The 12,045-nt window shown below is 38.9% G+C and overlaps 1 protein-coding gene across 1 annotated transcript in view; it reads left to right on the top strand.

Annotated features, from left to right (window-relative positions):
• LOC103512552 (synapsin-like) overlaps positions 1–4,581 on the top strand; it is a 9,126-nt gene extending 4,545 nt beyond the window's left edge. The window contains exons 5-11 of the mRNA XM_026825995.1: positions 657–806; positions 1,628–1,763; positions 2,038–2,142; positions 2,350–2,442; positions 2,824–2,936; positions 3,970–4,019; positions 4,421–4,581. Of these exons, the coding sequence (XP_026681796.1) occupies positions 657–806; positions 1,628–1,763; positions 2,038–2,142; positions 2,350–2,442; positions 2,824–2,936; positions 3,970–4,019; positions 4,421–4,581 (808 nt within the window). The remainder of the gene's footprint in view (positions 1–656; positions 807–1,627; positions 1,764–2,037; positions 2,143–2,349; positions 2,443–2,823; positions 2,937–3,969; positions 4,020–4,420) is intronic.
• The last annotated feature ends 7,464 nt before the right edge of the window (positions 4,582–12,045 follow it).

Here is a 12,045-nt window from a genome sequence, read left to right on the forward strand (position 1 = left end):
AACTCTATTATCTAGAGAGAGAGAGAGAGAGAGAGAGAGAGAGAGAGAGAGAGAGAGAGAGAGAGAGAGAGAGAGAGAGAGAGAGACGGGATCGTAGGTTGGCATCAAACAATTCATTTATGTTGAAAATTAGTGGAGATGCCAATTCCCCATTGCACATTTTATCAGATCAGGTAACGAAGGAAAAATAAATCGAAAATTCGGACTGACTACACTACTTTCTTATTAGGTACATAGCATTTTATAACGGGTTACCTGTGTCCTCCTGTTTACCAGATGAACGTCTTGACCACTACGCCAATATTTTCACTTTCTATTTTTCTTTGGCAAAAAAAAAAAAAAAAACACCCTGTAGAAATAAATTTATAGATTTCAGCGGATTTCTCAAAGATTTCTATGTGTCTGGGTCTTGAGCGTCTCCAACCGATAGGCTCTGAAGCTTAGCCACCTCCTTCGGATGTGTCCACAAATCATTCTCAAGCTGTCCAAACATACTCGGCCCCGTCGATCGACGTCGACTGAAATCGTAACGCTACATCGACAACATAGATTCACCTCGTCGATCGATGCCACGCGGTCAACTATGTTTGGACACACCTTCATGGACTTGGCGCCTACCTGTCTACAAATTCCAATAATCTCATTCTCCTTTTAAGGTCGAAATACTTCAGGGGCCGTCGTCTTCATGGGGACTATGACGTCAGGGTGGAGCAGGCAGAATTCAAAGAGCTCTCGCTGACTGCCAATGGAGATCTGGGGTGTGTCGTCAGCATGGCTGTCTTTCGGGGAGGCACCAAAGTTGTCAGGTGAGCTATCACGTGGGCTCAATTTGAACTTGAGATTTTTTACACTGCATTTCGCTCCCTTTACTTTACCAGAAAAAGTCGAAGATCTTGTAAAATGTTCATGAAGGAATAAAAAGGGTGAGTGCGGAGTGAAGTATGACTTCGCAATTTAATGATCGATGGAATAGCCTTCAGAGCCCTCACAGGGTTTAAGAAGGTCTGATCAAGCTAGTTTGTAATTTGAGGCCTCCTCAGACAAGAATCTCCGTTTTAATCTATGAACGCTGTGCTAGGGCTCAATTTGAACTTGAGATTTTTTACACTGCATTTCGCTCCCTTTACTTTATCAGAAAAAGTCGAAGATCTTGTAAAATGTTCACGAAGGAATAAAAAGGGTGAGTGCGGAGTGAAGTATGACTTCGCAATTTAATGCTCGATGAAATAGATTTCAGAGCCCTCCCAGGGTTTAAGAAGGTCTGATCAAGCTAGTTTGTAATTTGAGGCCTCCTCAGACAAGAATCTCCGTTTTAATCTATGAACGTTGTGCTTTTTAGTTAATTTTAAACTGCTCTTCTGAAACTCGATTGCATCTGTTTCAACCTCCCAAGAAGCTTCATCAGTTAAATTTAGTGAATCATTTGAACAGATCATTAATCTATTTACATCCAATGTATTTCAGGTCTTTCAAGCCGGACATGATTCTGACTGTGCTTTTTAGTTAATTTTAAACTGCTCTTCTGAAACTCGATTGCATCTGTTTCAACCTCCCAGAAGCTTCACCAGTTAAATTTAGTGAATCATTTGAACAGATCATTAATCTATTTACATCCAATGTATTTCAGGTCTTTCAAGCCGGACATGATTCTGATCCGTCAGAATCTGAGAGATGCTGGAGAGGATCACAAGAATCTGCTGCTTGGTTTCAACATCGGAGGAATTCCCAGCATCAACACTCTGCAAGGAGTGTACAATTTCCAGGTACCGAAGCTTGTACTCGTAAATTTCACTGAAATTCTCAACGATATGACACATGCCTACTGTTGATCTTTGAATCTCACAACTTATAGATCTCTTTGTAAGAAAAATGAAAGGGAATAAAGATTCTTGAATAATTCCAATCCGGATTGGTCGGTTTCGATGGATTCAATAAAAAAAATACCCTTAAAGATTCACCTCAATCTGTCTGGAAAGGTGTCTAGACCCTAGAACTCGAACTATAGAACCTCATGTTTGTGTTGATCTGTCATTTCAGGATAAACCTTGGGTATTTGCTCATCTTCTACAGCTGCAACGAAAGCTAGGCAAGGAGAATTTCCCGTTGATCGACATCACGTATTATCCTAACTTCAAAGAAATGGTAAGCAAGGTACATACAAACGAGGTTCTTATACGAGTACAGTCAATTTATTAAGGTTTTGAAACACTTCACTTTGGGGTAGGAGGGTTGGTTTTATTGAGCTGAGTCCTCCATTAAGATGATTTTGTCTAATTTGCTAATAAGTTCAGACGGTTGGTTGGATGGTTAGTTGGTTGGTTGAATAAAGTTTGAATTTTCCATTTTCAGATGACTGCGCCAAAGTATCCGGTAGTTTTCAAGATAGGACATGCTCATAGTGGATTCGGCAAAGTGAGAGTAGAATCTAACCAAGATTTCCAGGTACCTAAGTAATGTCAACTATCTTTCTTATTGTTTGGACACTCTTTTGTTTGTAGAATATGATTTTGAGTACTGCGGTGTCCTGGTGTATGGAGGAAGAATAAAATCCCTCATGAACTATTGCTTTCTGTAAACTCCAAACTCTGTTGGCGCCCTTTGATAGCTTTTTAGTGACAAAAAGAGGTAGCACACATAAATAACAGTCTGATAACCTACCAGATCAGGCATGAGACATTTTTGTCATTTTGCTGGAATACATACCTAAAAACTCTACGTCGAATACCACTTGAAAGGACACGCTGAAACCCTTGTAGGTACACATGCCTCATTTCTCAATCAAAATAATATTTCTACTTATTCTCCTCTTCTCTATTTTCACAGGATATGGCTGGAGTTGTCGCTGTCGCCAATACCTACTGCACCACAGAGCCTTACATAGATAGCAAATTCGATGTCCATGTTCAGAAGATCGGTTCAAACTACAAAGCTTTCCAGTAAGTATGATAGTAAAATTGTTTCCATCTTACACACATATACTCACAAAGTAAGTCTAATACCAACCTCAGTGGTGTAGTGGTTAGCGCGGTGGACTTCGGATCTGGAGGTTGGTGGTTCGAGTCCAGGTCAAGCCATAAAATTTAGCGTAGTGCATTAAGCAGGGAACGACATTTGTGACAAGCATTTATGCTTAACACAATTAAAATTCCTTTTGACTAGGAGTTCATGGGATTGTAGACTCAGAGAATGCTCAACGCAATGATCCCCCAAAAACTAATATGTATGCCGAAAATGTGTAGGTCTAGGTACGCAAGTGAACATATATACATAGTTACATAGTTTCCTACTATTAGAACTATAGGCAACTAGGTACCGTTGTAAGAGTATGTAGGTACATTCAGGGCCGGATTAGCCCCCCGCGGGGCCCGGGGCAGTTTCAAAGGCGCGGGGCCCCTAGTTTGGGCTGATCGAACTTGAAATTTTCAGTAAGTCTAATTAAAAATTGTTCTCAATTACCTAGGACTGCAAATTTAAGACAGAGGGACGATCAATGAATTTATTATTGATTGAGGCCCAAGCTTCCAAAGTCTGTTCGAAAAGGGCTTGATTTCAATCAGGGCCGGATTAGCCCCCCGCGGGGCCCGGGGCAGTTTCAAAGGCGCGGGGCCCCTAGTTTGGGCTGATCGAACTTGAAATTTTCAGCGCCGCAGGCGAAATTTTTCAAAAAGTAGGTAGATATGTGCCTCATGCTTTGTCACATCAATCATTGATCGAGCTAGATATTTCATTGGTTTAGGTGCATAATTTTTATAATAACACGTAGTTCCTCGCATTCTCGATCTCGGATGAAAATCCGGGTCTAAAAAAACGGTTGGAGCCGCCCTACATCGCGATTCTGGTGACCCTCGCTCGCGTCAGTACTTGGTTCACAATAGCTACCATAGCATTTTTTATGCCCTAGTTACGTACAGATGTAAAGAATTTCACGACTCATAAGAAAAATTATCACTTTTCATGACTGTTTCCCAGGAGAAAGTCAATCTCGGGCAACTGGAAAACCAACACAGGCTCAGCCATAAGCAAGTGAATAGTTGATCCCATGTGATTTTTCACGCGGAATCGAATGGTGAAACTTTTAGAACTGTCCGACTTAATGTAATAGAAAGTCGTGTGATGTTCACACCAGATTTTTTTTTTAATTTCTGACGACATCCTCCTAGGCTGCTAGGCTCCACTACGTAATGTCGTGATTATGATTCCTAAAGAATTATCAACCATTTTGTAAAATTATGTTACAAAAATTTTGCACTTTTCCCGTCAAAAGTCTAAAGATTCTATCGTAATATGACTTGATACTTGATGACTAGATGACTTGATAACTTTGTGAGAATCCAATGTAAAGCAAGATGAAAATCTCATCCCAAAAGAATATTTAGCTAAAAAGGGGATGCTAATAACGTCTTGTTTTGTTTTCCATCAGCATCTCAGAGCAGCACAATGAGCAGCATGAGTCAGCCGTCTGCCGCTCAGCAGAGAGCCAACTTCGGCCGCCAGAGTTCGCAGCAAAGCGTCACTTCTACTGCCGGACAGATAGGGGAAGATTCGGAAGACACGATGAAATGTAGAGTTTTAATAGGTTGATAATTATTTTTTCTTTTTAAACCTTTTTATTTCCTGATACTTAGACGTTATTTAGAACTACTTTTATTTGTATCGTAGAGTAGGTTCATTATTATCCATGAATTATAAGATTTTAATATGTTTCAACTTTCAAATCATTCTCAAAGGGCTAACTCCCTTAATTCCACAATGACTAAAATGTTAATGACTTTCATACTTTCATCAGATGTTGAGTGAAAGTTATACCTACAACAGAAGAACAAAATTGAAATATACATTATCAATTTTATTTTATTGCAGAAATCACACACATTTATTATCGTCCACCTAGTCCTCGAGTTCAATAAATTAGGAAATCATCGCGGAATGCATTTCCGTTTTTCCAGGTCTAAAAATTACCTCCCTGATAGACGTCCGTCATCAAGATTGAAAGGGTTTTATTCAAGAGGAACTTAAAGGTGAAAACTACCTTTTGAAACCTACTCTGTTTTGAGCTCAATGGACAAAATTGAAATATACATTATCAATGTTATTTTGTTGCAGAAATCACACACATTTATTATTGTCCACCTAGTCCTCGAGTTCAATAAATTAGGAAATCATCGCGGAATGCATTTCCGTTTTCCCAGGTCTAAAAATTACCTCCCTGATAGACTTACGTCATCAAGATTGAAAGGGTTTTATTCAAGAGGAACTTAAAGGTGAAAACTACCTTTTGAAACCTACTCTGTTTTGAGCTCAATGGAAATAATATAATTATCATCTCAATTCTTTTTGGGGCTGATTTTCAACAACATTCTGTCTTAGAAAAACCCTTTTTACCCAAAAAGGGCCTCAGCAGGGTAACCTTCTCTCAAAAAAGTGTTCAATTTCTAAATGAAAGTGAAGTTCCCAAGCATGGTTTGTTGATAGGTTTGTTCAAATATATCCACAGGAAGATAATAGACGTCGAAGTACCTCATTGGCAATCTTGGGTACCTACATCAACGAAGTCAATTAAATGATAATAAAACAAACCAATTGTTCATTAACTTGGAGATGGTTATCTGAACAACTTTCCTAATGAAGTCATTAGTAAGACGTCGTTAGGTGCAGTCTGTGGTGTAGGTATCGATGCCGCGATGTTGGTTGAAATTCAATCCTTTCATTAAGTAGGGAACCTATAATAAAGGTAGATAAAGAGGTAGGTTATTTCTATTTTACTCCATTATATGTTTTTAGTACCTCTACTAATAGGTTCCTATTGTCTTTTTTAAATCAAATGACCTACCCATCTATCCCCTGATCAAATGACCTACCTACATATAATGGAACAACTTAATCTAAGCTGACAGTCTAAATAAAGCACTACTTATACTTATACCCATTGGTTTCCTGTAGGTCGTGTAATGGCAGACCTATCTGCGCTTGCCATGCAGAAGGTCCCGGGTTCGAATCCCACCATCGACAAAAATTTGTACTCGTCTTTCGATTGCAAATATTTCAACGGGTTACTTTCTGGTGTTCTCGTGTTGACCCAGCACCTAAATGGGAAGTATTGTGTCTCTTCTCGCCCATCTGATGAGAGGCATACTACGGGATGGGCATGCTACGACACAGGCCACAAGCGTCTAATGTAGCAGTTGTTCCATTGCTACGAAATTAATTCTTTTTGGGGCTGATTTTCAACAACATTCCGTCTTTGAAAAACTCTTTTTACCCAAAAAGAGCCCCAGCAGGGTAACCTTCTCTCATAAAAGTGTTCAATTTCTAAATGAAAGTGAAGTTCTCAAGCATGGTTTGTTGATAGGTCTGTTCAAATATATCCACAGGAAGATAATAGACGTCCAAGTACCTCATTGGCAATCTTGGGTACCTACATCAGCGAAGTCAATTAAATGATAATAAAACAAACTAATTGTTCATTAACTTGGAGATGGTTATCTGAACAATTTTCCTAATGAAGTCATTAGTAAGACGTCGCTAGGTGCAGTCTGTGGTGTAGGTATCGATGCCGCGATGTTGGTTGAAATTCAATCCTTTCATTAAGTAGGGATAGGGAACCTATAATAAAGGTAGATAAAGAGGTAGGTTATTTCTATTTTACTCTATTATATGTTTTTAGTACCTCTACTAATAGGTTCCTATTGTCTTTAGGCCGTCCTTCCTTTACTTATTATTTTCAAATCAAATGACCTACCCATCTATCCCCTAATCAAATGACCTACCTACATATAATGGAACAACTTGTTCTAAGCTGACAGTCTAAATAGAGCATTACTTATACTTATACCCATTGGTTTCCTGTAGGTCGTGTAATGGCAGACCTATCTGCGCTTGCCATGCAGAAGGTCCCGGGTTCGAATCCCACCATCGACAAAAAATTGTACTCGTCTTTCGATTGCAAATATTTCAACGGGTTATGCCAGATGCATTATGCCGTCTTGCAATCTCTTCCCATGTATCCTCTTTCAGTTTACTTGAAATTTTATCGGTCTTCTTGTTTTCAACTATGTTGTAATATTCTCTTATTAATCCAAGAAGCACTCTTTTTTCCTTACGGTTGAAGTTAGTCCCCCTCTCCCTTTTAGACATTGTGCCTATATTTATTTAAATACCTAATAATAATAATGGAAAATGAAATAAATTAAAATAGGTACCTAGATTGATAATAGGTAATTAATTGTTCATTAAGGTCTTTGACTGATAGTGATAATAACCCCCTTCCGTTTGTTGCAGTGAAGCCTCCTCAAAAGTCTTTCTCACCCTTCTCCTCCAGTTATCGTAGAATGTGCGTAGCTGTTTTGTCTCTCTGATAGATGCAGCTGCGCCAGATGCATTATGCCGTCTTGCAATCTCTTCCCATGTATCCTCTTTCAGTTTACTTGAAATTTTATCGGTCTTTTTGTTTTCAACTATGTTGTAATATTCTCTTATTAATCCAAGAAGCACTCTTTTTTCCTTACGGTTGAAGTTAGTCCCCCTCTCCCTCTTAGACATTGTGCCTATATTAATTTAAATACCTAATAATAATAATGGAAAATGAAATAAATTAAAATAGGTACCTAGATTGATAATAGGTAATTAATTGTTCATTAAGGTCTTTGACTGATAGTGATAATAAAGGTTCACTAGGGTCTTTGATTGTATAGAAATAAAATAAACTTGTTCACTTGCATTTGAAGAAAACTGAGTTTAGTCAGTTCAGTGAGTTGAGTTCACTTTTATTTTTTGAAAAGAACCGCGCTTGGCACAACCAATCAGAGGCCGTGGTTATGAACAAGACCGCACAGTTTTACGCGTCAGGATCCCGCTAGTGTCGCTAGTGTTGTTTTTTCAAAGCGTGTTTTTTGTTTACATCTATGGATTCTGGGTTTTTTTTCGTCTTTCTTTATTCTCTTTTCTTCTATCTCTCTCGGTATCTCTAGATTCTCTAGCTAGGGACATCACAAAACAAATTAACAAAAAACTGTTTATTATTATTATTATTATTTTTTTTTTTTTCATAAATATATTTTAAAAGGGGCACGATGTTTTTTATATGTTGTCAACTCCCTAGGTACCTACCTAAAGTACTTGCTTAGCTCCATACACAAAAAGCCCAATCCGAGGCTTAGGTGTAGGGGCAAACACACCCCCAAAGGATGGGTTAAGCTTCTACGAACATACCTAAAGTACACGTAGGTACGTGTAACACCTGTAACATATACCTACCTAGATAATATGAAAGTGTTGTAAACATATACCTACCTAGATAATATAAATTTATATATCTCCCTATTCATTAAGGGTTGCATCATAGGGCTCAGGGGACCCTAAAACGGATATTTCCACCGATTTCCCTATTTTGAAAATACGGACCGATTGCAATACTTTCACATTACATGGTAATAGTTTGAAAATTCGGACCGATTGCAATAGGTACTTTCTCATTGAGTCAGTACATAGTAATAGCTTTGCTATACTCATTGTAATAGAAAGTAAAAATACCTAGATTGTAGGTCAATGAGATTTTTCCAACTAGGAGATTCCTACCAACTACTACTACTATTAGCTAACACGATAGGTAGTCAAAATCTCATTTCGTAGTAGTACCTGCAGGTGCCTACTTATGATTCGATCCTTATTCTTCAAAAATTCAAAATAATTTATATACCTAGGTATTAAGTACCCATGTAAGTTGGTAATTTTAACATTTCTACTCAAAGCTACTTACATATAAATGAAAATCATTTGCCTAAAAATACACGAATACCTGTTTATAAACCATACCTTTAACCTCTAAGTAATATTTTGATTGTGATTCATTTAGTACATTAATCGAGCATTTCCCATACCCCATTATAACGTTACATTACTTACATTATGTACTTTACACCAATAAAGGCTTATTTAAATGTTCTTGTTTAAAGCTGTTTATTCAATGCCACATAGGTTCCTATTCCTATATTAAGGTGTGTCCAAACATAGTCGACCGGCCGTCGATCGACGAGGAGCAACTATGGTATCGAGGCAGTGTGGACGGTTCAGTCGACGATCTCGAGCGACGCGACGACCGGTCGACTGTGTGGACACACCTTTACCTACGTTTTTAATAGTAGTAAAGTTGCCTTCCTTGTTACATTAGAGGTAAGTATTTAGCCAATGGCAATGGTACGTTGAATGCATCCCAATGGATCACTGAAGATAAACAACGTTGCGCGTGGTTGGTATCCAAACGGATGACCATCTGAACGCTGAAAAAGAGCATTCGCTGACTTTTCCCGAACAAACTCAGGCTGAGAATGTGAGGAAAAGGATATATATCACCGTCGATCGACGAGGAGCAACTATGGTATCGAGGCAGTGTGGACGGTTCAGTCGACGATCTCGATCGACGCGATGACCGGTCGACTGTGTGGACACACCTTTACCTACGTTTTTAATAGTGGTAAAGTTGCCTTCCTTGTTACATTAGAGGTAAGTATTTAGCCAATGGCAATGGCACGTTGAATGCATCAGTTTTCAATGGATCACTGAAGATAAACAACGTTGCGCGTGGTTGGTATCCGAAGGGATGACCATCTGAACGCTGAAAAAGAGCATTCGCTGACTTTTCCCGAACAAACTCAGGCTGAGAATGTGAGGAAAAGGATATATATCTTTAAAAATTGCCGCCGGGACAGCTATCTCACGTCGTCCGAGCTCATCTCAGCCCTGTTCATAAACACACCACTGAAACCCTCGCCATTAAAACCCCACCTTATCTTCTTCTTTTTCTTCGCCTTTTTCCGTGTACAGACGAGGTCGGCGTTTTTCGTCAGCCTCTCAGCCCTAACTAGGATGATTGCTTTGGGCTGAAATTTGGTTTTGGCTACACACTTTACAAATTTGTAGAAAAAAACTTATATCGGGGGGCGGGGGGGGGGAAACATTTGTTTTAATTGTGAATCAATTATTCAGAGATCTCGACTTCTTCTTTTACACTACGAATACAATATTGGTTCGATGTTTGGTTCATAGACTTCATAGCTTCCAGTCTGTATTTGTTCAATACAGATTGCAACTCACCTTGCGCTGATAAAGCTAATGGTACTGGCAGTTTCCTTAACGAAATCGAAACGACTCGACCAAAAGCATCGGCTTCATCTTCTTCAAGGTATGTCTTCATTTTGGACTTATTTCTATCAACCCTCTCTGTACGACGCTTTTTCGATGGTTTTTGAGTGAGGGGAGGAGATATAGCTGGAGACGTTCCCTCTCCACTGCTGTCGTCCAGTTGGATTTCATCAACTGTTGATGAAACTGTCCGGCTGGATTTCATCAACTGTTCAGAGGGGGTGGCTGAGTTGAGGGACATGGACTGAAAATTGAAAAAAAAAGTTCTAGTATTAAAGACCAATGCAGCTCAGTCATAAATTCAATACCTACACAATTTATCAAACTCTTCTCAGTGTGCAACTGTTACAAGTACCTTGTATAGTTCTCATTTAAGAGTTTAAATTTGCTGAAGCCAGCCTAGTTAACTTGGTTGGTAGCATGTCTGCCTTGTGAGTGCTAGGCTGTGGGTTTGATTCCCACTCACAGCAGATTTTATCTCAAACAATTAGTGTTCGTTCTTGAAACAGCTAGCTTTCTCCTTCACATAAGTTCCTATTCCTATATTAAGGTGTGTCCAAACATAGTCGACCGGCCGTCGATCGACGAGGAGCATCTATGGTATCGAGGCAGTGTGGACGGTTCAGTCGACGATCTCGAGCGACGCGATGACCGGTCGACTGTGTGGACACACCTTTACCTACGTTTTTAATAGTTGTAAAGTTGCCTTCCTTGTTACATTACAGGTAAGTATTTAGCCAATGGCAATGGCACGTTGAATGCATGCGTTCCCAATGGATCACTGAAGATAAACAACGTTGCGCATGGTTGGTATCCGAAGGGATGACCATCCGAAGGCTGAAAAAGAGCATTCACTGACTTTTCCCGAACAAACTCAGGCTGAGAATGTGAGGAAAAGGATATATATCATTGCCAAATAGAAACTGAAACCCTCGCCATTAATAATAATCAAATGAGATTGTCAAGTGAGATTAGTAATCTACTCTTCTTCTTCTCCTTCTCTTTTTTTCCTTGGCTTTTTCCATGTCCAGATGGGGTTGGCATTTTTTGTCAGCCTCTCAATCAGCCCTAACTAGAGTGATTGCTTTGGGCTGACATTTGGTTTTGGCTACAAATTTTACGAGTGGATGCCTTTCGTACTCAACCTTTACTATTTCTTTACCAACAGAAATTCAGGCTGGTATACTCCCTGTTTAAAGTGCCCCAGCCAGACCAAGCTGGTCTACTCCCTGTTAAACGTCCCTCAGCCAGACACCGATTAGTACTACAAAGAAAAAATAAATTACTTACCTGCGATTGCATTGGAATCAAATGGGTTCTCCACTGGTGTCATTCCATTCTGAATAATGTTCAGGAATTTAAAGTCTGTGTCATCCAGGGTAGGTATTGTTCGAGGTCCCCCTTCCGGCATATGCAGAAAGCTAGCTAGCTCGACAAGTGCTGCTCTCAGTGGTAAAAAATTAAACTAAAATTATCTTTTGTTTTTTGTTTACCTCTAAAAAAAAAAAAATAAAAAAAATAAAAAATCCTGAGTTCTTGTATTTTTTGTGTTTTCTGGGTAGGTATTTTATTTTTTATAATAGGTATTTAAATAAATTATCTACCTACCTGTACTATAATTTTATAATTAGTATAATTTACTGGATTAAATTTGAAATCTTGTGAATGTTTTTCATATTATGTCAAGATACAAGATCCTAGGTCATTCACGTTATTTCAGTTGATTACAATGACCAATAGACCATTTTCTGAATTCAACATCCTGCTGTGCTGCTAGCAAATCTTCCATCTAATGTTGAAGTCATTACACCTTCATCTACAATAGCAACAGCAACAACATTAAATGGAATATCATGATTAAGGGTTCAATGGATCTCTGAACCTGTAGGTGTGCCTGAATCCTCCAAA

Source organism: Diaphorina citri, unplaced genomic scaffold, assembly GCF_000475195.1.
Source record: "Diaphorina citri unplaced genomic scaffold, Diaci psyllid genome assembly version 1.1 scaffold851, whole genome shotgun sequence".
NCBI lineage: Eukaryota > Metazoa > Arthropoda > Insecta > Hemiptera > Psyllidae > Diaphorina > Diaphorina citri.